The 26,694-nt window shown below is 45.1% G+C and overlaps 1 protein-coding gene across 2 annotated transcripts in view; it reads left to right on the top strand.

The window, feature by feature from the left end:
• FAM20C (FAM20C golgi associated secretory pathway kinase) overlaps positions 1-20,706 on the top strand; it is a 97,030-nt gene extending 76,324 nt beyond the window's left edge. The window contains exons 4-11 of one of the 2 annotated variants that reach the window (XR_014541411.1): positions 2,118-2,210; positions 4,232-4,347; positions 9,247-9,427; positions 12,341-12,450; positions 13,112-13,193; positions 14,172-14,231; positions 17,785-18,555; positions 18,592-20,706. Coding sequence is in view for 1 of the 2 variants with exons in the window: in XM_083585092.1 (XP_083441218.1) it covers positions 2,118-2,210; positions 4,232-4,347; positions 9,247-9,427; positions 12,341-12,450; positions 13,112-13,193; positions 14,172-14,231; positions 17,785-18,037 (895 nt within the window). In the remaining variant the exon portion in view is untranslated. Of the gene's footprint in view, positions 1-2,117; positions 2,211-4,231; positions 4,348-9,246; positions 9,428-12,340; positions 12,451-13,111; positions 13,194-14,171; positions 14,232-17,784 lie in introns of both variants that reach the window. The other variant, XM_083585092.1, reaches the window with a different exon arrangement.
• The last annotated feature ends 5,988 nt before the right edge of the window (positions 20,707-26,694 follow it).

Here is a 26,694-nt window from a genome sequence, read left to right as displayed (position 1 = left end):
GAGAGAACATTGGTGGAGCTCAGATGTAAAACGGAACTGTCATGTTTTACAGCGGAAGCAGTGCAGCAGCCAAAGTTGAAAGAGAAGCACGATGACTTTCGGAAATGTTGTAATTGGGATTCACAAGGGTCTAATAAAGCAACCATCTTTTCTGCTGCTCTCCTTAGATGTTGTTCGACAGAGTGTTTGTGTGTTGAGAAGGGACGATTTGTGGGGGGGGGGGACTTTCCCATACACATGCGTTGCTTGGAACCTGGAATTTTCTCATAATTAGGGCTTGTTTGCACAGTTGTAGATGTGAGAATGTTGTACAATGCAGTCACATGGCGCATATGACGTAACTTAAGTTGCAGCTCCATCAGCAGTATGAGGGCTGTTGTAAGATTACTGAAATAATGTGTTCAAAGCCACTCTGAATTAGGAATGAATGGGACCGTCTACTTCCAGCCCCATTTTCCATGTGTTGATTCTTAAGTCTATTCCACATTGTTTTCCACTTTGAGCAGGGACCCTGTTTCATGTGTTTGAGTCTTCTAGGTTGTCTTTCTGTTTTGATGTTTTAATTTTTAATTTTTAGACTGAGCACCACTTAGAGATTTTTAAAATATTAACTGGTTTTTATGCAATGCTTTTAAATAAATAAAAATTAATTTGCAGCTTTTTAATATAAATTGCACAGAAATTCAGATGTAAGTAGTATCTCATCTCAAAATACATAGCAATTCCATTTTAGCTTAATATATGCATTTCTATATGTATTTTAGCCCAAGATCCATATTTTGTAGCAGCTTTTGAGCTGAGAATTTTACAGGAAGACTGCAACTTATGTACATTAACTTGTGCACATTAAAATTTTTGCTCGTGGCAAAAAATATACATTAAAATTAAAAAGGGAGTGGGAAGGAGGCATGGTTCCGGGGAAAATGACTTCAGCAATCCCACTTGCCATTGAACCCAGTAGGTTGTAACTACAGTCGTACCTCGGCTCCCAAATGCCTTCAGAGTCAAATGTTCCTGCTCCCAAATCATCAAAAATCGGAAGTGAGTGTTTCAGTTTTCAAACGTTCTTTTGGAAGCCAAACTTCCGATGAGGCTTCTGCAGCTTCCGATTGGCTGCAGGACCTTCCTGCAGCCAATCAGAAGCCACGCTTTGGTTTCTGAATGTTTCGGAAATTGAACGGACTTCTAGAACGGATTCCGTTCGACTTCCGAGGTACAACTGTATATGCTATTTTGGCTCTAGGCACGATCCCCAGAATGTAACCCTGGTGCAAGTTGCGAGCTTACTGTATTGCAGATTTTGAGGAAATGCAAATGTTGGAAGGAGAAATCCCTCAGATTAGGCCCCATCTGCACTCTACATTTAAAGCAGTATCTTGCCACTTTAAACAGCCATAGCTTCTCCCAAAGAACCCTGGGAGTTGTAGTTTCTAAAAGGTGCTGAGAACCCTATTAGGAGACCCCTATTCCCCTCACAGAGCTACAATTCCCAGAGTTCCATAGAAAGAGAGATTGGTTGTTAAATCGCTCCAAGAACTGTAGCTCTGTGAGTGGGATAGGGGTCTCCTAATAGGGTTCTCAGCACCTTTTAGAAACTACAGCTCCCAGGATTCTTTGCGAGAAGCCATGTCCATAATGCTTTCAATGTAAAGACCAGATGGGCCTTTAACCTGGGATCCTGGCTAAGGTAAGTTTGCACCAGCAGTCACAGGAATCATGTACTGTTATGTACTGAAGTTCTCACCCTGCGCCAGCAGGGGGATACTGTAGATAGTTTTCACTCAGGTCCACATATGCAAATAAGGAATTGAAAGTGACGTTCAGTGATTGGATAGTTACAGAAAGTTGTTACTGTTGCTTTGTAGTTGAGCTCTATATAAGCAGGTTGGCTGAACCCTTCAGTTCAGTTCTGTTCTGGGCCTGTGAATAAACAAGAGCTGTTGAAGAATCGCTGTGTCATCCGATATGTTCACCCACAACTTAACATGTACCTCAGGCATCCCTACTTAAAAGGCTCCAAGGGTGTCTCATCAGGGAACCCACCACAGAGACTTACTAACCCTTTTCTTTTTGCTTAGCCTCAAGTGTGCAATCTTCTCCTGTCTTTCTTTTTACAGGCAAACGAGAGAGCAAGAAACTCCCCCAGACTTTTTCTATTTCTCGGACTACGAGCGGCACAATGCGGAAATTGCAGCATTTCACCTGGACAGGTAAGGAGCACGGAGCAATAAAAACAAGAAAATGACTGGGAATCACCTACTGAGTTTTAGGTTTGTATGTTGCATGGATATATATATATATTTTAAAAAAACCACCTTGTGAAGTCTGACTCGGTGAACTGTGTTCCTGCTCAGTCCACTGTCTGAGGTGTTAACAGCTGTTGCAGCGATAGGAAACTCTGGCCCTCCAGATGTTTGGGACTACAATTCCCATCATCCCTGATCACTAGTCCTGTTAGCTAGGGATGATGGGAATTGTAGTCCCAAACATCTGAAGGGCGGGAGTTTGCCTATGACTGAGCTGTTGGGTAACTTCAAGCCCCCGTCTGCTCTCTTTCCTTTTCTTTGAGAGCCAGTGTGGTGTAGTGGTTAGAGTGCTGGATTAGGACTTGGGTGACAAGGGTTCGAATCCCCATTGGGCCATGAAGCTCGGGGGGGGGCAGTGCCATATTTACATATAAGCTAAACAAGCTATAGCTTAGGGCCCCACTCTCTTGGGGCCCCCCCAAAAAAATAAAGGGAAAAAACCTGGATGTACATTTCCAAAATATAAGATAGAAAACAAATAAAATAAAACCTACATACAGCAACAGTGTTTTGTGTTGTGTAGGCTCCTGTTTGTTATGTGCAAATTGCTTTAGATACCTATTAGGTCCATAAATTACCATGTAGCATATATTCAACACGAAAAATAGCGACAATTTGTTGTTGACAAAAGGACAGCCAGACTTATAAAGGGCCCCATTACCTTCAGTAGCTTAGGGCCTCATCAAACCTAAATCCGGCCCTGGGTGGGGGGCAGTCAGTGCCTCTCAGCTTAACCTCCCTCACAGGGTTGCTGTGGGGATTACCTGAGGAGGGGAGGAACCATGTACACCACCTTGAGCTCCATGGAGAAAAGGAGTGGGGTATAAATTAAATTAATAAACAAGACTTGGGCCAGGCAGGCTTTCAAACAGATGACACATTCAGACAGAGTACTGTCCATTGTAAAGTAGGGCACCCAACTGCTGCTTGCTGAGGTCTATAAACAACACAAGCAAAAAGGCTGCATTTGAATTCAGTAGTATGTAAAATGCTTGAGGGCAGTGAGTTTGTTTGGTTCACACATTCATACAAACCTATCTATTTTACAATTTCCTAAGCAATCTGTGAACCAGAGCATAGCAATCCTTCAAAACACTTCTCTGAATGTTGGCGTTCTGTGTTCCAAACGAGCAAACAAAATGTGTTTAAAAAGCACATATATTTGGGGGGGGGAATGTGCCCAAAAGTGTGTGTATTTGGGATAGTGATGCAGTGGTACCTTGGTTCTCAAACTTAATCCATTCCAGAAGTCCGTTCCAAAACCAAAGCGTTCCAAAACCAAGGTGCTCTTTCCCATAGAAAGTAATGTAAAATGGATTAATTCGTTCCAGACTTTTAAAAACAACCCCTAAAACAGTGATTTAACATGAATTTTACTATCTAACGAGACCATTGATCCATAAAATGAAAGCAATAAACAATGTACTGTAGTCACACAATCAATCGATCAATCAGTCAGTAGCTGAACTGGGTTCTATACAGTCACAAAAACAAAAACGCAAAATAAATAGCAAAAACAGACTGACCTCAGCTTGACACTCAGAACGGAAGTGTGGCACTCAAAACGGAAGCGTGACACTCAAAATGGAGTATATTTGGCTTCTGGAAAAAGTTCACAAACCAGAACACTTACTTCCTGGTTTGCAGTGTTTGGGTTCCAAGTTGTTTGAGTACCAAGGCGTTTGAGAACCCAGGTACCACTGTATACCAAAAGTGCACTACATATGGGAAAATGGCTTGCAAAAGTGCATCTATTAAAAGAACTGCCTGACCAAACACCTAGAACTTTTCATGCAGACTGGTACAGAAGTGGGTCAAAAAGATTTCAAAACAGGAAAAATGAGAAACTGAAATGGCCAGGATTGTCATTTCAATGCCATACTCTCTCTCTCTTTTTTCCTCCCCACCCCACCCCCACTGCTCAGAATCCTGGATTTCCGGCGTGTCCCACCAGTCGCAGGCAGATTAGTTAACATGACAAGAGAAATAAGGGACGTTACACGTGACAAGAAACTATGGAGGACGTTTTTCATCTCACCAGGTATGTACTTCCGTTCTGAAATGTAATTCTCTTTCTTATTAAAAAATCTTTATGACAATATATTCCAGAGGGCTTTGCAGCAATACAGCAAGTAAAATTACAAACTGGATAAGGCAACCAACCATCTAGCAGCACAGATAAAAACTACACTATTTAAAATGAGCTGTTTTTGCCTGACATAGAAAATAAAGCAAGGTTGGCGCCAATCGAGCCTCTCGGGGGAGGGCATATTTTTCTTACTGCCATAGAAACAGGTCTTATTTTAACATGGCGCAGGTCAGGTTGATGGTTCCCACCGAGTCCTGCATCTTTTAGAAGAGGGAAACCAAATCTTCGGCCTTCCAGATACAGTGGACTACAATGTAAATACATTGCAAATACATCTTTCTGCCCAGAGTTGGTTAATCTCCCCTAAGGTCTCCTTATATTTAAAGCACATGGCTTGCCCCAAAGAATCCTGGGAACCACCATTTGTTAAGGGTGCCAAGCTTTGCGGGAGGTAAACTACAGTTCCCAAGATTCTTTGCGGGAAAGCCATGATTTGTAAATGTATGGTGTGGATGTTATATTCAAACTATGGTGGCTCATTCCCCCAGGAAGCAGTGATGGCCACCAACTCGGATGGCTTTAAAAGAGAATTGGATAAATTCATGGAGGAGAGGACCATCCCTGGCTACTGGCTGTGATGGCTATGATTTGCCTCTACAGTTGGAGGCATCAATGATTCCGCATTCCAGTTCCTGAAACCACAGGAGGGGAGAGGGCTCTTGTGTTCATATTCTGCTCCCTGGTTTCCCACGGGCATCTGGTTGGCCACTGTGGGAACAGGATGCTAGACTAGGTAGACTGTGATGGCCTGAGACTCAGGCTCGGACTCAGAGCCAGAGGAGTCTCAGTCTGCACCAGATCCTTTGCCTTAGGCGGCATCTGAACCTAGTGTGGGACTTGATTCTGAAGAGCCCCAGTCTGCGCAGGTTCCCCTGCAACAAGCACCAACTGGGCCGAGTCAGGGGCCTGAGCCTGCCCTGGATCCAGATGCAGGGATTACCTCATTGGCTTCAACTGGGCAATCACTCACAGCTGCTCCACTACTAGTTGGGTCAGGAGAGGCTGAGGCGGCCTCTGGGTCTAGTAACCCACCGACATCGCCCAAGCTGCAGAGACTGAGGTCTGAGAGAAGGAGAGACCTGAGTACTCGCAGGAGGAGTGCTTGCCTTCGGGCGAGACAGGGAGGTGAGTCACCGGGGGATCAAGACCAGCCATTACCCCAACAGAGATAAAAGGCTGCTGGACTCCGCCCCAACATTGCTGGTTGCCAGAACCTGGCTGTGATCCTGTGCCTGACCTTGCTTGGTTTCCTGCCTCGTGTCCTGCCTTGGTCCTGTCGTACGGACTCCTTGCAGAACCCTTGGATTCGGGACCAGACCTGGACCATGTTACTCGGGTTACCCCCAGGCCCAGCACATGGGCCCTTGGCCTGATCCTGCAGACTCTTCTTATGTTTCATGCAGGATGGTGTTTATGGCTCTCCGTTTCCTGCAGGGTCCAAACCTTTTGTGCCCATCCTGTTCCCTGAATCACTGCCTTTTGATGTCAGCGTTCCATACTCTCTTATACTGATGAGGCTTAGTGAACTTCAACACTCGTAGAGAAAGACCCCTGGTGACGTTTTGTTAATAACAGCTGACTGACAAAGAAATGGGCAGGGGGAGCTAGATCACCTTCACGTAAATATTTCAAGCGATTTGCAGATATTTAAAATTCTTAACTGGACTCCTCTCGCTAACAAAAATAGACAGAGGCTGCACTGTTCTATGAACGTCTAGAATTATATAAGGATCGTAAGGAGACAGTTATCTTAGCTGGCAGCCTGAACAGTGAGTTCCTGGGCTTCTGTTGTTTTAAGTTCCCAAGTTGCCTCTGCAGTTTTACTTCTGGAAATTACTCAGGTTGTTCCTTAGGCTTCAGTATATAACCAGGGCTGTTACAATAATGACAGAGCTTTTGCAACCTTTGCTGAAGCCTGGTGGTAAGGATGAGGAAGAAATTTGATCGAGTTGCATTTAAAGGCAAAACTATTGAATTCCAAAACAATTTCATGAACTGGAGCACCCAGCAGGATGAAAACCCACCTCCTCCAGCTGATTGACAGGTGGACTCCATTTGTGGAAGATGACCTCATGCATCAAACTGGATCCCCTGACAAGCTAGAAGTTCCCTTATGGGCCTGAGGCTGCCCCACAGGCAAGCGGTTCCTCATCCTCATCTCTTAAACACACACAAACACACGCATAGCTGTTTTGGAGTTTCTACAGGGTGTTTGGGGCTGAAAAATGGCCACCGCAGTTTTGTTCAAGAATTACTCTCCATCGAAGGCACCAGCCTTTTGTTCGAAGAAACCTGCCTGAAAGGGGCAGGAAGGGGGGAAGGCGGGAAGTCAATAACACAATGCTACGTTTGGAAAGAAAAAAGAGGACTGGAGCACTTTAGACTAAATGTGAGGAATGGAAATAGGTCAGTAATTATTTAAATGCACTGATACGTCCTTTTGCAGTTGGGCCGACTGCTATAACTCCAGGCCTTGGACGAATGAGTGGTAATTTAGCAGCAAAAAGAGACATATTAACAATGTCTGCCATAGTTTTCAGAGTAATTGAAGCGGCAGTTTACCGAAATCAATGTTACATAGTTAGTAAGTGCTGGGGCTTTTGTTCATGTTAACCAATCACAGGGGATTATGGATTTCCACCCCAGTATCCCCCCTTCCTCCGAGTAAGCAAACAATAGCATATCTGCTCCTGTTACCCAGGAGAGATAGATTAAGATCTCTCTGTGTTTCCTTTGAATGTGTGTTAGATGAGTATCGCTCTCCAGGATTTTGAACGTGCAGAAGGATAAATGACTAACTGTGCAAACCATATTTCTAACCCTACCAAGACACAGAGGACTCTCTCCACAGATTACACAGCAAGAGGCCCAGGGTTTTCTCCCAACTACCCAATGGGGCACCACAGCCTGTGGCAAGCCTAAAATATGACTGCCTGAGGAAAAATATAAGATGATGCCTCCCTCTCCATTCTGCAAGATAAAGTGGATAGAGAAAAGCTTTTTTTCCCCTTCCTCTCCCATTAACAGCAGAGCTCAAGGGCATGCAGTGAAGCTGAATGTTGGAAGATTCGGGACAGACAAATGAAAGTTGGAACTCCCTGCCACTGGAGGCAATGATGGTCACCAACTTGGATGGCTTTAAAAGAGGAGGAGACAAATTCCAGGAGGAGAGGGCTATTGATGGCTACTGTCATGGACTGGCTAGATGCAGAGGACTGGTGGGAGGCTACAGTTGGGGAATCCCCAAGGGAAACCTCAGGGGAAGAAGGCTCAGAGCCTGGGGATTGGTGGTGGGATGACAATGAGTGGGCAGACGGAGAAGAGGGAGCAGACTAGGAAGAGGTGGTGTTGGAAGCTGAAGAGGCAACGGGGTTTAGTGAGCAGGGAGAGGCTGTGGCAGAGAGCAGTCCAGACTCAGAGGTAGGAGAGGGGGCGGGAGACACAGAGATGAGGCAGGCTGCTGAAGAAGCCAGGGAGTCTTCCCCCTCCTGCTGCAGCCAACTCATCCAGTCTCCCAGAACCCACAAAGAAATAAAGAGAGCAGAGCAGAAAATGCAGTCTCCCAGTTGCTTGGGGGAAACCCTGCAAAAGAGGGGACTTAGGGAAAGCAGGGACCTTCAGTTCTCACAACTGCCTCATTGTGCAAGACCTACTAGAAAGAGTTGCTGGGATCACTAGGCCTGCACTGTCTGGGTATCTTTGAATAAAGAGTTAAATTCACAGGCATCGTGTTTTTTATCGCTGACCTAGACCCGACTCCGACTCTTGAAGGCTCCTGTCATCCTGAAACTTCCACCATCAGCAACCCTTCCTCCTGGTTGCATTAGGACAGTATTCTTCAGCCTTTGTTCTCCAGACGTTGCAAGACCAAATTCCAATTATCCCAGACCTTTGGCTAAGCTGGCTGAGGGTGATGGGAGTTGTAGTCCAAAAGGTTGAAGAACACTCCTCCATTTTGGGGGTACTGGACTAACTGCTTTTTGGCTTTTAACCTCCCAAAATTGCTTCCTTCAGTGAGCCTTTCATCTGGGCGTTATGTAGCTTCATTCTGTAGCTGTTTGAAAAAGTCAGTGTGAGAATTTGTTCATGTTTCTCCTTTGGTTCCCCACCTCACCCCTCTTTTGTATCTGTCTCAAAGCCATGATGATAAACAGGAAACTGCCAAAATGCTTTGGCAGAAAAGGCAATGCATAAATGTAGCAAAATAAATATATATATATAATTCCCTCTAATGGCAAACTCAGTCGGTGAGCACTGATTAGGATTTGTAGCCAAAATGGGGCCACTGAAAAACAAGAGGAAGTTATCGGCATGCTCAGGGAGATGTTGAGGCTGGTAGAAGTAATTTTTTTTAAAAATGAAAAGAAAATATATCTAGTGAGACAAAAGAAGGAAAACCTAGCTCACCGAAGACTGAGCAAGCCAAACATGAGTACTGGGGTGTTGATAGTCAGTTTGGAAAATAAAAACAAGGAAATAGGAGGTGGTTGGAATGGCATAGCCTGGAAAAGGGGCTTGGCTGGCCAACTAGCAGGAACCCTGAAGCTGAACGTTCCTCCTAGGAGCTGAAGATATGTGCTCAGTAGCCATAAAAACAGGAAAGCAGGTGGTGAACGGAATGGAGTATTCTGGAAAAGGGCACGTCTGCCTGGCTAGGAGCTGAGGATACACCGCAGCATTTTGTTGCAGGTCCCACTTGTATTGGCTAGTCATTCTGATGTGCTCTTTTAACATCAAAGACATAGAAGATGCTCCCTCACCACCTCTCTCTCTTTCTCTCTCTCTTCTCAGCCAACAACATCTGTTTCTACGGCGAGTGCTCTTACTACTGCTCCACGGAGCATGCTCTTTGCGGGAAACCAGACCAGATCGAAGGCTCCCTCGCTGCCTTTCTTCCAGACCTGTCTTTGGCCAAAAGGAAAACCTGGAGGAATCCGTGGAGACGCTCTTACCACAAGCGCAAGAAAGCAGAGTGAGTCCTCCTCCCGTTTAGGCAAAAGGCTTCCTGGCACCCCAGCGGCTATTTTTGCTGGGCCGCTTATGAGCAGCAGGCAATTAGTTTTCCGTGGTTTCGTAGCCAGACTTTGATTCAAAACCTGCTGAGAATGACTGGCACGTTTCCATCGGCTTCAGTTGGCTCTCTTGAGGAGAGCAAAACCATAAACCATTCCAACCCATGTTCCCCCATCTGGACACCACTTTTATTTAATTCAATTAAGTGATCTTCTTCTTCCCCCTGCCGATGTCATCGTCTCCATAGGAGAGCTTGAAAAGCTTCAAAATCAAAGCTTCTGGACTCCATTGCAGCTGTACTGAATCACAAACTTAGGAAGATACCTTATACTGATTCAGATCATTGGTCCATCTACCTCTGTATTGTCTACACTGACTGGCAGCATCTCTCCAGGGTTTCAGGCAGGGATATTTCCCAGCTTTTCCTGGAGATGCCGGGGATTGAACCTGGGACCTTCTGTATGCAAAGCACGTGTTCTACCACTGAGCTGCAGCCTTTTCCCTTGCATTCTTTAGAAGTGACAAAGAATCTGCCTCCTTCTACACCAACATGCAGCTGTACCAAAACGGAGATGTGAAAGGGAGAAATCTGTGTGTCCCCGCCCCGCACTGCTTTTTCTAGGTATTCTGTTTCTTCCTCCCAGATTTCTCCCCGTGCCACCCAGACATTCACATCTCTGTACACCTGCATTGTGGTGCAGAAGGACTTGACCAGATGCAGCTCTAATGAGTGCCAGCTTCAGTAAATTTATATCAAACAGCTGTGTCTTTCTAGGTGAAGTGGGGCCACAAAGCTAGTATTGGGGAAATTAGTAAACAGTTCACCTTTACTGGGGTTTCCAAGAGGAGCACCAATAGACACAGGTTTTAAGTGAAAACTTAGGCCTTTATTAATCCTAAAAAAAAAAAAAATCAGAAAGGGGTTGTCCTTTACTACTGCCAGGCATCACCTTTATACAGTGGTACCTCTGGATGTGGGTGGCACTGTGGTTTAAACCACAGAGCCTAGGGCTTGCCAATCAGAAGGTCAGCGGTTCGAATCCCCGTGATGGGGTAAGCTCCCGTTGCTCGGTCCCTTCTCCTTCCAACCTAGCAGTTCAAAAGCACATCAAAGTGCAAGTAGATAAATAGGTACCACTCTGGCGGGAAGGTAAATGGTGTTTCCGTGCGCTGCTCTGGTTCTCCAGAAGCAGCTTAGTCATGCTGGCCACATGACCTGGAAGCTGTATGCCGGCTCCCTCGGCCAATAAAGCGAAATGAGCGCCGCAACCCCAGAGTCAGCCACGACTGGACCTAATGGTCAGGGGTCCCTTTACCTTTACCCTTTACCTTACACTGACATTAGTTTGCCCATCTTCCATGCAGCTGGAGTCAGGAAGCAAAGCACACCTCTGGTCGCGTATCCTTCAGGATGCAAATGCGACAAACCTGGAAGTATTTTTCTGGGTTTCGCCATGCATGCATGCGCAGAAGCACTCTACCGTGCCGCACGCATGTGCAGAACAGGCACCTCCAGTTGCGAATTCCTCAGGATTCAACCGGAGCTCTGGAACAAATCCTGTGCACAACCAGAGGTACCACTGTATATATCCAGCTACACAAGTGATTACCACTTAAACAATCAGACAGTTATCACAGCAGTTGTCTTCATCACAGTTAAACAGCTACAACACATTGTTGTCATTCTTAAACCACTCAGAGATCATTAGACCCTTCTGACTAGCCTACCCCAACCTTCTCATTTTAATAACACATAACCATCTTTCAACGTCTTTCTTTGTTGTCCTCTAATAGTTCTGTATATTATATGTCAGCCAATGTCTGCTGTCAGTTATCTATGTAGACATTTGGGGTCTCTTCTTGACCTAGGATTTAGTGTATTTACTTTGCTCAGCCAACCTCCTAGCGTTTGGTTCTTTGTGTCACATCTTCCCAGATCGTATTCTATCCCTTCCAGTTGGGGTAGGAACTATAAAAGAACCACAGCTTGCCTGTACGTCTCCTTAAGAGCAGCCTGTTTGTTAGTAAAGCTCATGTACAGATTTCAGACTGCAAAGTTCTGAATGCACAAAATGAATTTGGAGATGAAATAAAATGGGGACATTCTCCTACGCTACCTTACCAGCAGGTGGGTCGCTTGCTTACCTGGAGCAAGAGGTGAGCAGGGAGGTCAGTGTGGTGGAAAAGCAGGAGCAGGAGTGCTGGATTGGATCCTCCTTCCATTGTGTTTGCACCATGCTGACCTCCTCATCACCTCATCTGTCTCCCGGAAAGCAACAGCCTTCTGCCTGCTGGGAACCCAGTATAGTGATTCTGCCCCACCCAGGGAGCTGAGTCTGGTACCGAAGTCCCGAACCATCTTATATGTAATTGGAAGTGATCTTTTAGATTCCTGGCTATTTATAGAATAAATAGGCAAGTGCCATCCTGTCTAAAGTACATCCGTCTTCCTTTGACCTTTCATTACTTGAAGTCTGTGAGACGATGTCTCCAATATAACTATTTGCCAAACCCTAAAGTACCAAGTACTGTAGATTCTTGAACTTAATTCTCCTGCCTCAGTATTTAGCTATTGTCGCTCTCGCTGTGAAAAGATGACTAATCAGTTCCTTCTCCTTCAGATCTTGCTAAATAAATAAGTCTAAAACTGTTCCCTACACCACACTGGCTGTCAGCTTCTTGTAAGGATGACTGTAATACACACACAAAGAGAGAGAGAGAAATAAAATTGGGACGCATGCCAGAAAGCCCTGAAGATTTTCTCCTGTTTATTTTGAACTCAAGGAGAAAGCTCCTGCTGACTTTAATATTGAAAAGATAAGAGCGGTGTGTTTTTCCATCTACATTCTCCTAACGCTGTTGCTTTTCCCAGGTGGGAAGTTGACCCGGACTATTGCGAAGAGGTCAAGCAAACACCGCCCTACGACAGGGGAACCAGAGTGCTGGATATAATGGACATGACCATTTTTGACTTCCTCATGGGTAGGTATCCTAGATCTCGAAATAAAAATGGCACCGTGTGAATCCCAACTCAGTCCTGCACATGTTAGCAGGCCTTTCAGACGGATGGAGGAAAAATTCATTTCATTTTTAAGCAAACACACACACACACACACACACACACACACACACAGCCTGCACTGATACATAGATTGGCATGTAATTATTCTTCTGATGTGCGGCCCCCTCAGTCGTGGGGCGACGGGCTTGCTGTGGAGGGAATCATGCTCCATTTGGAGGAAGCGGCTCAAATGCAAAGTGCTTTCTCAGCAGAGGGGGAAATGTTCCTTTTCAACTCCTGAAGGAGCCTTTCCCCCTCTTCAGAGATGATCTTCCATAAATCATAGAATAGAACTATGGACTTGGAAGGGAGCCCATTAGACTCCACACAACATCCTCTCAACTGTGAAAGGTGCCAATCACCTGATATCATTATGGCGTCTTGTGATTGACAGGTGGGTGTTCCTGTGGGGGGCAGCGGAGTTAGGGATCCATTACCTATCCATGGTTCACTGTCATGTGTGAACGCAACCCAAGTTTGACGGAAATATTTGCAGCGTTGCTTTTCCAGGCTCCGAGCCATTTAATAAGTATTTTGTGTTCATTTGTGTTTATCCCTCCTGCGTTTTTTCCCCCTTTATAGGCAATATGGATCGCCATCATTATGAAACCTTTGAGAAGTTTGGGAATGAGACATTTATTATCCACTTAGACAACGGAAGAGGGTAATTGCTGGTGTTTCTTTCCCTTTTAAACCAATATATTTGTTTAATTTCCCCCAACATTTTAACCCACCTCCCCTCACAGAATCATCTGACACCATCTGCCCTGTGAGAAGGGTTCTGGTGATTATTATTAATATTAAGTTACTCATTTGCCACTTTTTCCTTAAAAGCTGAGGTGTAAGGAGTCACAATAAATAAATAAGTCCACAACCAGTCACCTTATCATTCCTGCAGACCAGCGTATAAACTGGCCATGCCGTAGATCTTGAGAAAGTTCTTGTCACTTTAAGAATTGCACAGAAGGGGGAACTCTGCTTACTACAGATTTCCCACAGCAAAAGCTGCCCTTAAAGCTACAGGGCCTTCTTAGATTTTTGCGCTGGCAAAAGGCCATAGCTCAGTGGTAGGGCATATACTTTGTATTCAGAGCATCTCCAATGAGTGCTGAGAAGGACTCATTTGCAGAGGAGGGCAACCAAGATGATAAAAGGATATGGAAACCAAGACTTGCAAAGAATTCTTGGGGGTGTCAGACATGTTTAGCCAGGAGAAGAGAGTGCATGGGACAGATAGCTGTCTTCAAATATCTGAAGGGCTTTCACATAGAAGATGGAGCAAGCTTGTTTTCTGTTGCTCCAGAGGGCAGGACTCGAACCAGTGAATTCACATGACAAGAAAGCAGATTCCAACTAAACATCAGGAAGAACTTTCTGAGGGCAAGGACTGTTTGATTCCCTCAGAAGGTGGCCGACTCTTCTTCCTCACAGGCTTTAAAAACACACCTTGATGTTGTGCCCACAGAAGTGGTAGCTTATTCCAGCCACCCACCATCAGGGGGCATCATTGGAAAGAGGTGCAGTTTTCCAGACCCAGCACTGCATGCCTACGTTTATCCTGGTTAAACAAACTCCATTGCAAAACTGATGCCTCAAGATGCCCTCCTGACACGCTCTTCTCTTGTTTCTGTCTCTGTGATAGGTTTGGAAAATATTCCCACGACGAGCTATCCATCTTGGTGCCTTTAAATCAGTGCTGCAGGTATGCCTTTCCTTGTCAGTCGTGAGCCCGGTGGCAGCCACATGGGGAATGATTTACGGGGCTGGGCAATGTCTCAAGAAACACTAAGTGTTTTGAGGATTGGTCTGTAGTGGCGGCAGTTATCTAAGGCACTGAAGAAACAACTGAACCTCCCCGAACAGCTGAGAGTGATAGAGACATGAACCACGTGCCCAAAAGCCATTTTAATTTCACCAGGGGGAAGTACTTCTTGTTATTTATTAAATTTATATACAGTGGTACCTCGGGTCAAGAACTTAATTCATTCTGGAGGTCCGTTCTTAACCTGAAACCGTTCTTAACTTGAGGTACCACTTTAGCTAATGGGGCCTCCCGCTGCCGTGCGATTTCTGTTCTCATCCTGAGGTAAAGTTCTTAACCCGAGGTACTATTTCTGGGTTAGCAGAGTGTGTAACCTGAAGCATCTGTAACCCGAGGTACCACTGTACTGCCCTTTATCCACAGATCTCTCTTTTTTTAAAAAAAAAATCCTTATTAAACATTCAACATTAGCTTACACAACAATACATAATAGTACAATATATACAAAGGTTAAACCACAGAGCCTAGGACTTGCCGATCAGAAGGTTGGCGGTTCAAATTCCTGTGACGGGGTGAGCTCCTGTTGTTCGGTCCCTGCTCCTGCCAACCTAGCAGTTTGAAAGCACGTCAAAGTGCAAGTAGATAAATAGGTACCACTCCGGCGGGAAGGTAAATGGCGTTTCCATGCACTGCTCTGGTTCGCCAGAAGCGGCTTTGTCATGCTGGCCACATGACCCGGAAGCTGCACCTTGGCTCCCTCGGCCAATAAAGAGAGATGAGCGCCGCAACCCCAGAGTCGGCCACGACTGGACCTAATGGTCAGGGGTCCCTTTACCCTTTACCTTTTTACATACACATACTTTACAGAAAAAGAAAAGAAGAGAAGAGACGAAAAAGAAGAAAGTAAAAGATAAAAGATGAAATAAATAAAATAAACTTCTGATTATCCACAGACCTTAGGTTGGGTCATAACATAAAAATACAAGATAAAAAAAAATACATAATAGAAACAAAAACACTTAGGTAACCATCCTGTCAGTGCAGCATGGTTACTTAGCACCACATCAGACGCAAGCCATTGTTTCTATGTTTCAAGTCACCCCTAGAAATATCTGCTCAGGCGTCAAGTCACTGGGTAGGCCGTTCTCTCATATTTGGCCCCCTTCTAAGGAACAAGCCTATCCTACAGGGATACTAAATTGCCCTTCAGCTGGAATAGAGATGTTGGCTCAAATAGCACGGCCAATAGTCTGTGTCGTCCAGGAACGTCTAGAGGGGCCATAGGTTCCCAACCTAGAGTTATACTGACCAGAGAAAAATTGCAAAATAGGGCCTTTGTACATCGCTCCATCAAAGCAGCAAACTTGGCATGTACCCAGTGATGGAGGAGGAGTTTTCACCCACCATGGCAATCTAAACTTTGTCAGAGACTCATGGCCCAGAGAATCTGTTGGGGGGGGGGGAGAAGCACGTTTGTGAAAGCCCCTCTTTCTCTCTGCCCTGTGGAAACTCATATCCATTTGGTATTTTGGAGCTGTTCCAGCTCCATGCCTAGTTTATCCTCCCCTCCCTCCCTCCTTACCCTTGCAGCGTCCCCCAATTTCCATTGTGTTGTCCTTCCTGGACCAGCCGTTAGAAAACCAAGGTGATGCCTACTGAGAAATGAAACAGCCCTTTGAGATCTCAGGTTACCTGATTCTTTCTGAGGGCACAAAATGTACCTTGGATTCAGTGCATTCCAGTCCCCGGAATTAGATGACTAGTCCTTGACATTTAATTAAATCTGGCTTTTACAGAACAGAGCACAAGGGTGAGGGAGAAAGAGGGCCGTAAGCGAAGAATGTAAGAAAAACCCTGTTGGATGAAACCAAAGGTCCAGCATTTTGTTCCCACAGTGGTTAACCAGAGGCTTTCAGGAGAGCCACAAGCGGAGGCTGGAACACAAACAGTGCTTTCCTGCTGTTGCTCCTAAGCTGTTTAGTATTCAGTGGCATACAGCACAGGGCAGGGGCTTCCAAAACGGACCACCAGTGATCTGCAAGTTTCACTCCGGTGGTCCATGGCGTGTTCACAGTAAACACCCGAATTATTTTGAAATTGCATTTTTATTGCTTCTTCTGTTTCTTCTATTGCATTTCACAGCATTGCAGCTTCAATTCTGCTGCATGCAAATTGCAACACAGCATAAGAAATAAGAGAAACCATAAAAATGCAATTAAAAATCGTGCGGCATCTGACAGAGGCAGAAAAATCATTAGGGCTATCAGCAGTTCTCAGAAATGTTTGGGTGACATGACACAGAAGCTCTGGATCCCAGACTACGCTAGTGGCTTGGTTGCTCTCCAGAGACCACAACTGCCTCCAGCTGCCACTTCAAGGATTCTGCTGCTTTCTGGGATCAGATCAGAATGGGGAAGCTTTTTCAGCCTCGAGCCTGTGTTCATTTTGTTGAATTAATTAAACTAAAGAGTTTTAATTGAATTTCAAATGAATGTGCAGCAGTTACAAGCTACCGATCTCTGCAGCCACAGCAGGCACTGTGATTCTCCAGCCGTTTGACTTCACCCCTGGAGGTGCACTCCATTGTCCTTCGAGACAGACAGATGCCAACAAAACTTGCATTTTATTGTGTTGTGATCGTCCTTAGTGAGTCATACAGACGTGGTACCTTGGTTCTCAAACTTAATCCGTTCCGGAAGTCCGTTCCAAAACCAAAGCGTTCCAAAACCAAGGCATGCTTTCTCATAGAAAGTAATGCAAAACAAATATTAATCCATTCCAGATTTTTAAAAACAACCCCTAAAACAGCAATTTAACATGAATTTTACTATCTAACAAGACCATTGATCCATAAAATTAAAGCAATAATCAATGTACTGTACTATAAAATAAATAAGACAGTATTGCAGATCATAAAAAAATTCAAATTAATTATTTCGTTAACTGCGCTGATGATAGTCATTGTTATCCATTTCCGCAGTCACACCATCAATCAGTAGCTGAACTGGGTTCCACACAGTCAGAAAAAGAAACTAACCGAAAAAGCCTCGCAAACAAAACGCAAATAAATAGCAAAAACAAAAGTGCCAAACTTAATACATTCCGGAAGTCTGTTTGGCTTCTGAAATGTTTGAAAACCAAGGTGCAGCTTCTGATTAGTGCAGGTGCCCCAGAAGCAGTAGCCAAGAGACATTCAGCTTCCAAAAAACATTCCAAAACCAGAACACTTACTTCCGGGTTTTCGACGTTTGGGAACCAAGGCATTTGAGAAGCAAGGTACCACTGTAATGTTTTTATCAGGTAGGGTGGCCTGTAGGGAGGTGGCTTGAAAAACTTTGGGAACTGCTGCTCTAACCACTCCACCGCAATGCCTCTCTTCCCCTGCTACTGCCAGAGCCAGCAGCATGGGCAGAACTCCATGTGCCACTCACCGCGGCAAACCTTAAATGCGGTCCTTTTCCCTCACCTTCAGCTTGCCTCTTTCTTTCCTTAGAATACGGAAGTCCACCTACCTGCGGTTGCAGCTGCTAGCCAAGGAGGAATACAAGCTCAGCCACCTGATGGAAGAATCCTTGCTGATGGACAAGATCGCGCCCATCTTGTACAAGCTTCACCTGGAAGCAATGGACAGAAGGCTCCGGATAGTCCTCAAGGCCGTCAGTGACTGTATAGAGAAAGATGGCTACAGCAACGTCGTCGAAAATGACTTTGTCTCCGACGTGAACACGATGGCTACCAAGAGGTAGTGGAGATCGCAGGACCACCTTTTTATTGGTTCCGTGAAAGAAAGAACCGGAGCCGAGGAAGGAGGAACAGTCTTGCGAGGGACTGTGTATGCCGCTGTGTGAATTCAGTGAATTCAGAAATTGTGATAATAACCATTCTCAAAGTAGCTAAGGCGTTGACTCTGCAGAGGATTTAGCTCTGGGGCTTGGGTGCAACCAGATGGACCAATTTGGATGCCCCTTGGGGAATCTACAAGTTTTTGGCAGATGCGGCCTCCCAGTTGCCACGGCCTCCATGCAGTCCTGCTTCCCTTCAGCCCTAAATTATTTCTTCCCGTTGCCCGTGGCGGCGCAAGGGTTACACCTTGTGGGCGGAGCTTCTGGCAAGCCCCGCCTTGTGTGGTGTTGCTGTAGATCTTGCGATGTGGTTGTGGCCAAGCCTTCTCCAACCTATGCGCAGACACAAGACACACAGGCATGCGGGGCGCATGGGCGAAGCATACCAGCAATGTGGGGAAGGGCTTGCAGGAAATTTTGAGGTGGGTAAAGGAATAGTTGTCTATCTCCGGATTAAGTGATTAGAAAAAGAAATGCACTCATTGCCACACTTTTAAAAAGAGCCGATCCCCAAAACGTGATTTGGAAAAATATTTTGAGAACATGAATTGCCTGGTGGCAAAATGCACTTCTTTCCTTTCCTTTTGAGCTTATTTTGTTTGTACAGAAAGCAGATCTTTATTTAATATTTTGTATTTATATATGGAAAAAGTTGTCCTTTTTGTTTTTTTTTGTTTTTTTTAAATGCAAGCCTGAGGGAGGGAAGGAGAAAGCAACTGCCTCATGTTCACAGCTCACGATTTACTGTCAAAGAAGGGCCATACAGAAATAATTCAACACTGTTTGCAACTATCCTGGGACTCTTTTCCACTTAGGAATCCCAAGCAGGGAGAGAATCGAACCATTATGTGCTCCCCAAGTTCAAAACTGCATGCGCATAGGAAATGTAACATGTCAAGGGGAAGGTTTGGCCCATCAATATTGTTCCTGGCATGCTAGCTTTCAAAGTGCAAAAGAATTGGCAACATGGAAAAAGCTTTCTCCTCCCCCTCCACACCCACAGAGACTTATTTAAATGGTACAGTCTTATAGAAGAACATGCTTAGGAATCAAAGAATCAGAGAATTGCAGAGTTGGAAGGGACTCTGTGGATCATCTAGTCCAACCCCCTGCAATGCAGGAATCTCAACTAAAGCATCCATGACAGGTGGCCATCCAACCTCTGCTTAAAAACCTCCAAGGAAGGAGAGTCCACCACCTCCTGATGGAATCTGTTCCACTGTCAAGCAGCTCTTCCTGTCAGATAGCTATTCCTGATGTCTCGTCGGAATCTCCTTGTGACTTGAATCCGTTAGTTTGGGTCCTACCATCCGGAGCAGGAGAAAACAAGCTTGCTCCATCTTCCATATAAAGATGGCTATAACATCTCCTCTCAGTCTGCTCTTGACCAGGCTAAACATACCCAGTTGCCTCAACCATTCCTCATAAGGCTTGGTTTCCAGACCCTCATTCATCTTGGCCATCCCTCTTTGCACATGTTCCAGCTTTTTAAATTGTGGCATCAGAACTGCACACAGTACTCTGGGTGTGGTCTGACCAAGGCAGACTAGAATGGTACTATTACTTACTTCTCTTGATGGGGAAGAAATTTGGTTCAGCTGATATTTGAAGGTGAACCTACTTACCGCAATGCTACATGAACCAAAATGCAGCCATCTTTCGAAATTCTGCATTTTGCAGGGCAGTTCTCTAAGCAAGTGCAAAATGTGCAAAAAAAGTATGTATGCTCCCATAAAGCTTGGGTCAGAATGCACATATTAGTATATCATTTTGTTGGTCCAAATCGCTTGGGAAAAAATGTGCATTAAGTAAAATTGCAAACCAGAATGTGTCTACTAGGAAGAATTTGCACTAAGATGCTGGTGGATTTTCATGAGGACTTATTTTTTAAAAATTGCAAACTGATGTGGAAATGTGAAGAAATGAACTCAGCACTGGCAGAAATGAGAAATGAGGAGAAACCGAAATCGAGAGATCCGCCCATCCCTAGCTATGCCTTCTGTGTTTATTTCTCAATGTGCCATTAAGATTCTTGTGTTCGGGTTGTTTCCTTCACTTTATTTAAATTGCTTCCGCCCCAACCCCACCCATGTCTGCTTAGCGCTTCAAGGATGGAGACATCTCAGAAACTGTTTTCAAAGGCAGAAAGCCCCACTCGATAAACGGCAACCCGCCTAGACATAGTCAAAGCTCTACAGCAACATAGTCAAGAAGCGGATTTTGATAATTTGTGCATTGACAGGAATACTTGAATGTGGTTTTACAAAGTGATGTAAAAAAAGATATATGACAAATTGTACTATTTATCCATAAGGAAAAGTAGCGGCTCTTATCTTTCTAGACTGTCATAGCAGAGCAGCTGCTTTCCAGACTTTGCTTTTGATAGTTTTTGTGTAAATATATACATATACGAGTTTAAAAAAAACAACCTGAAGATGAAAAAAACAGACAAAAAAAAGGCTGCTTTTGGCAGTGATAGACTTACTTTTGCAGCATTTTTTTTTTTTTGGTGGATTTGTTTGCAATGTGGTCCCAGTGCAATAAAGATATGGCAAATGTGTAGCCAGAAAGTCTATGCGATGCTTATTTTGTCCATTTCAGCAGAACGAAATAAGGGAGAACGAAAACTCGGGAGAACGAACTCACTGTGTAGTAGGGCTTCCCCCCTCCAGATGTGGCTAGACCACAGCTCCCATCACCCCAGCCAACAACATCTGGAGAGCTCCAGGGTCTCCACCCTGCTGTATAATCAGAGAGATATCCCTATGGAAACAGGCTCTGAGCTGCCCCTGCCCAGCCAGTGTCCCCATTGGACAGAAAGGGCTTCCTGTTGGACTGGGAACTTGTCCCAGCAATGAGATTCTCTTCTTGGCTCTGCTGCATTCTCTGCCTCTCTTGGCTGCGACTTCTTGGCTCCTCTCTGGGTTCCTACTTATCATCTCTCCTCCGACAGCTACCTACAGCTCAGCCCTGACAGCTTGGGTGCAAACGGAGCCCTCAGTCACAGGTGCAAAGTCCCGGGACTGCATTCAGGGTTGAATTTCACCTTAAGTGTTCTCTGGCAACGGCACTTCATGCTGAGGGCATTGCATGCGTGCGTGCATGGCTGGGAGGTCGAAACACCTTTTTCTGCTTGTGTGACAGCCAGATTAGCAGAAGAAGATTCAGCGGCTCTGAAAGGGTGTCACTGTTTATTAGATCAGGAATCCGAGAGCTCAGGGGAATTAACATGACGAAGTGCAATGTCCTCTTGGAAGCTCAGCACACACCCTTCCAAAGGAGGGGGACGGTTGCTTGAGTGCACCTTAAATCAGGGGGAGGAAATTTCCATAGGAATAAGAAAAGTTTCAGGGCTTCAATGGTTATTGTTATTTACAGGGCATTTTTCCAGCCAGAACTGACTGGAACTTTCAGGTGGGTGCCATTGCCATTCTAAGAGAACAAGGAAGGCATTCATGGTGAATTCTAGCAGCTATTTTTCTAGAAAAATAGAACTGGTTATTTCTAATTACACCCCACCTTTGCTCCAGGGGGCATGCATCCCCTCTCTGTTTTATCCTCACAAAAACCCAGTGGTGTAGCGTGGGTTGTCAGCACCCGGGGCAAGGCAAGTAATTTGCGCCCCCTAACCCGTGGATTTGCGCCCCCTAACCCGTGGATTTGCGCCCCCTAACCCATGGATTTGCCCTAACCCCAGATGTTGCGCCCGGTGCGGCCCGCCCCCCCCCTGCACCCCCCACGCTACGCCACTGCAAAAACCCTGTGAGGTAGGTTAATGCTGAGAGACTGTGACTGTTGCAAGGTCACCCAGAGAGCTTCATGACCGAGTGGGAGGATTCGAACCCAGGTCCTACTCCAACCACTACACCACACTGGTTCTCAATAAGGTGTGCTATCACAAAACGGAGTTCAGTTGCTTGTTAGTTGCTCAGATCAAGAACCACATAACACCAGTCCTGAGAGATCTGCATTGGCTCCCAGTACGTTTCCGAGCACAATTCAAAGTGTTGGTGCTGACCTTTAAAGCCCTAAACGGCCTCGGTCCAGTATACCTGAAGGAGCGTCTCCACCCCCATCGTTCAGCCCGGACACTGAGATCCAGCGCCGAGGGCCTTCTGGCGGTTCCCTCATTGCGAGAAATGAGGTTACAGGGAACCAGACAGAGGGCCTTCTCAGTAGTGGCGCCCGCCCTGTGGAACACCCTCCCTTCAGATGTGAAGGAAATAAGCAGCTATCCTATCTTTAAAAGACATCTGAAGGCAGCCCTGTTTAAGGAAGTTTTTAATATTTAATGCTGTACTGTTTTTAACACTTGATTGGGAGCCGCCCAGAGTGGCTGGGGAAACTCAGCCAGATGGTTGGGGTATAATTAATAAATTATTATTATTATTATTATTATTATTATTATTATTATTATTATTATTATTATTATTATAGAGGTGAAAAATTTCCTCCACATACCCAGCACACAATAAAGCGAAACTTAGGATTCACAGTTCTTTCAAATTCGGCAAATGTTCTGGTGTCGCTGCTTGAGTTTTAGATGTGCCTCTTCAGATTCAAAATCTGAATTTACACTTCAAATGTGAAATGTCGGCAACATGCCATTGAGGCTTTGTTAGTTGTTCTGCAATGGAAGGTTTTGTAGTGCAAACAATTCTACAGAATTTCAGCAGGCAGCTGCGAGATTTGCACTGAATGGAAGAGAAGTGGTATGTGTGCCCTGAAACATTTGCAGGCAAAACAGTGGAAAGTGGGTTTGAGTATAACTGCCCCAATACCATCATGAACACAAATAATCATGAACGCACAATAAAAAAAGATGTCTCTGCCCATATTCAGAGTCAAAAGCATTTGTCCTAACTCAGTATTGTCTACACCGACACGCAGTGGTTTTGCAGGGTCTCAAAAAATCGAGTCTTTCCCCAGACCTATCTAGAAATGTGAGGGGTTGATCCTGGGCCTTTCTACGTGCAAAGTAGATGCTCTGGCGTTAAGCAGTGGCCCTTTCCCAGAGTGGTTTTGGCTTTATGGCTTTGTGTTTTGGCAGACATCAAATATGAAACCTCCATAAGCTGTCCAACACTGTCAGTTATTAAATATTTCACAGAGCTGTCAAATAACATTTGAATATTAAACACTATTGCACACCGACCTTCAGATGCTGTCAGATACTAAGATCCATTGTACATCAGCTAAGAAATACTGTCTCCAGTGCTAAATATCATTGCAATGCCATCAAGTCAAATACTGCCAGGCTGCTGCCATTGCATGTCGGGATTAAAGGCTAAAGAGCATTGCATGCCTACTGTCCCAGTATCAAATCGGGAAATCAAATATCATATACAATGTCAATTGCAGAGATGATATTCTAAGAATATCTTCCAATACATGTGAAAATGTAAGGTGTCGTCATGTTCTGGCAGCCAAGCTAACCGCAGCATGAGAAATGGCAGGCAGGGCCAGGTGAGATGTTTAATGTGCCTATAGTGAGGTTTTAAGGGACAGGGGTAGCGCTGTGGGTTAAATCACAGAGCCTAGGACTTGCCGATCAGAAGGTCAGCAGTTCGAATCCCCATGACGGGGTGAGCTCCCGTTGCTCGGTCCCTGCTCCTGCCCACCTAGCAGTTTGAAAGCACGTCAAAGTGCAAGTAGATAAATAGGTACCACTCTGGCGGGAAGGTAAACGGCATTTCCGTGCGCTGCTCTGGTTCGCCAGAAGCAGCTTAGTCATACTGGCCACATGACCCGGAAGCTGTACGCCGGCTCCCTCGGCCAATAAAGCGAGATGAGTGCCTCAACCCTAGAGTCGGTCATGACTGGACCTAATGGTCAGGGGTCCCTTTACCTTTACCTTACACTGACATTAGTTTGCCCGTCTTCCATGCAGCTGGAGTCAGGAAGCAAAGCAGACCCAAAGCTGAGGACCAACCAAGGAATAACATTCACACCCCTCCTGCCTTGCAGTTCTTGGTCAAATAAGAGCTTGCCAAGCCTACAGAAGGACTACCTTCATAATCAGTTGTTGATCAGTTCCATCCAGCCCTGACTTCTGATTCTTCAGAGCCCAAACCCCTGACTTTTTAAGTTCCTCCCTAACTCAGCTCCATCCCCTCAACTCACCAGAAGGTCAGTATTTATTTTATTTTTAAAAACCAGAGGCTGGCAGATGCCAGATCAACGGGTCACATGCAAGGCAAGGCCTTTTGACAGGTTCCGTGCTAACTGCGAAGAGAACTCTCTCCAGACTCTCCATATAATCAGTGTTAACAATTCCCCAGAAAGCTAAGAGGCACTTAAAATCTTTTTTTCCCTAGCCCTCAAAGCCTGCTATTGTGAGCCTTTGATAAATAAATAAGCTGAACGTCTCTCTCACTGTCTCAGGCATAATTCCCACTATAAATAGCCCATTCTGTTGATTTTTAAATAATTCTTATTAATCAGCAAAGTCAGTGGCAGTTTTATAAAAGCCAGATTAAGTCCATTATATTTCTCTGACTGTCCTATTCACCGCTGAATGGTTTTACCGATTCTCTGGGTTCCTTACTTAATGCTGTTCAAAAAAACTATATTATTGTGATATGCCTTGACATTCATCTTACTCCTTTAATTTATATATATATATTTATTCTTTCCTTGCATGGGGGATTCAGCTATGCTTCTTTATAAACCTCTCAACATCAGAGGTTTCTCAAAGTTGGGCAGCTTTTTGAAAGAGGTGTTGGGCAGAGTAATCCTATTAGTGTGGGGGACAGGGAAAATCTGTGGGGAAAGAGTTACCAACCCCCCCCCCCACCCCGTTTGTGCCGGCCAAGATAGAAAGGAGAAAATATATTTGGAGGGGAGAGCCCTGACACTTTAGAGCAAATAATTAGGGAACAAGAAATAGTGTTATTGGAGTCAGGGTCTGGGACCCAAAGTCCCTGTTGTGAGCCTATAACAGGAGATGGAACATAAGGAAAACTGCCCACCTTCCACAGTGGGCGGTGTTGCGGCTGGGCATCCAGGACCTTCAGTGACCCGGCTGTGGGGTGGAGGGATGCCGTCCGTGTCATACTGACTCCCAGCTGTGTCACACCCTTGTAGCAATCGTCACAACTTTGTAAGGTCAGACATTGGGTTAGCCCTTGGTTTATGCGAGAGGAGGTTGTAGCCTCCACCTGCCCCTCCACGATAAGGGTATCTTGTTAAAGGGATCTGGGGGTGTGGATCCTGTCCAAAGCCTGGGCATGAGCTAGGGCCATGCCACGACCCCAGTGGGGACCCCACGAGGTGCCCCAATTTTACATATGTAATAATAATAATAATAATAATTTATTTATACCCCGCCCTCCCCAGCCAGAGCCAGGCTCAGGGCAGCTAACACCAATAAAATTTCAGTAAAAAGAAAAAGAAAAAAAACAATTTAAAATACAGTGGTACCTTGGGTTACATATGCTTCAGGTTACAGACTCTGCTAACCCAGAAATAATGCTTCAGGTTAAGAACTTTGCTTCAGGATGAGAACAGAAATCGTGCTCCAGCGGCGTGGCGGCAGCAGGAGGCCCCATTAGCTAAAGTGGTGTTTCAGGTTAAGAACAGTTTCAGGTTAAGAATGGACCTCCGGAACGAATTAAGTACTTAACCCGAGGTACCACTGTACAGGTTAAAATGCAATTTAAAATGCAGTGTCATTTTAAAAATCAAAACCATAAGGGGAGGAAAACATAAGGGTCAGACTGAGTCCAAACCAAAGGCCAGGCGGAACAGCTCTGTCTTGCAGGCCCTGCGGAAAGATGTCAAGTCCCGCAGGGCCCTAGTCTCTTGTGACACAGTGTTCCACCAAGTTGGGGCCAGTACTGAAAAGGCCCTGACCCTAGTTGAGACCAACCTAACCACTTTGTGACTTGGGACCTCCAAAATGTTGTCATTTGTGGACCTTAAGGTCCTCCGTGGGGCATACCAGGAGAGACGGTCCCGTACATACATAGAGCTTTAAAGGTCAAAACCAGCACCTTAAACCTGACCCTAAACTCCACCGGGAGCCAGTGCAGTTGGTAAAGCACTGAAGGAATGTGATCCCGTGGCAAGGCTCTCCTTTTTTTAAAGAAATAATTTTTATTCATTTTCTCAACAATTTTATACAGTCAACATATAATTTAACACTCATTCTTCAGTTTTTGACTTCCCTCAGTTTCACTGTCAATCTTTCGTAGAATTTCTATTTGTTAACGCATTTCTAAACATAATATTGCCTTTTAGAACTCCTTTTCCTCTTACTCTCTTTTTTGCACTGTTTCTTACTATCTCACAGAGTCTCTTCAAAACCAACAAGGGTTGTCTGTACATCACATATGTTTTTCAGATATTCTGTAAATCTCTCCCAGTCCTCGATAAACTTTTGGTCTTTCTGATATCGAATCTTCCCAGTCAATTTATCCAATTCTGCATATTCAGTCAATTTCCTTCTCCATTCTTCCACTGTTGGAATTTCTTCCTGCTTCCATCTTTGGGCCAGAAGTATCCTTGCAGCAGTCACTGCGTATTGAAACAGTTTACAGTCTCTCTTATTAATTTCGTTT

Source organism: Podarcis filfolensis (assembly GCF_964270895.1).
Source record: "Podarcis filfolensis genome assembly, chromosome: 14".
NCBI lineage: Eukaryota > Metazoa > Chordata > Lepidosauria > Squamata > Lacertidae > Podarcis > Podarcis filfolensis.
This window is presented reverse-complemented; position numbering and strand designations above follow the sequence as displayed.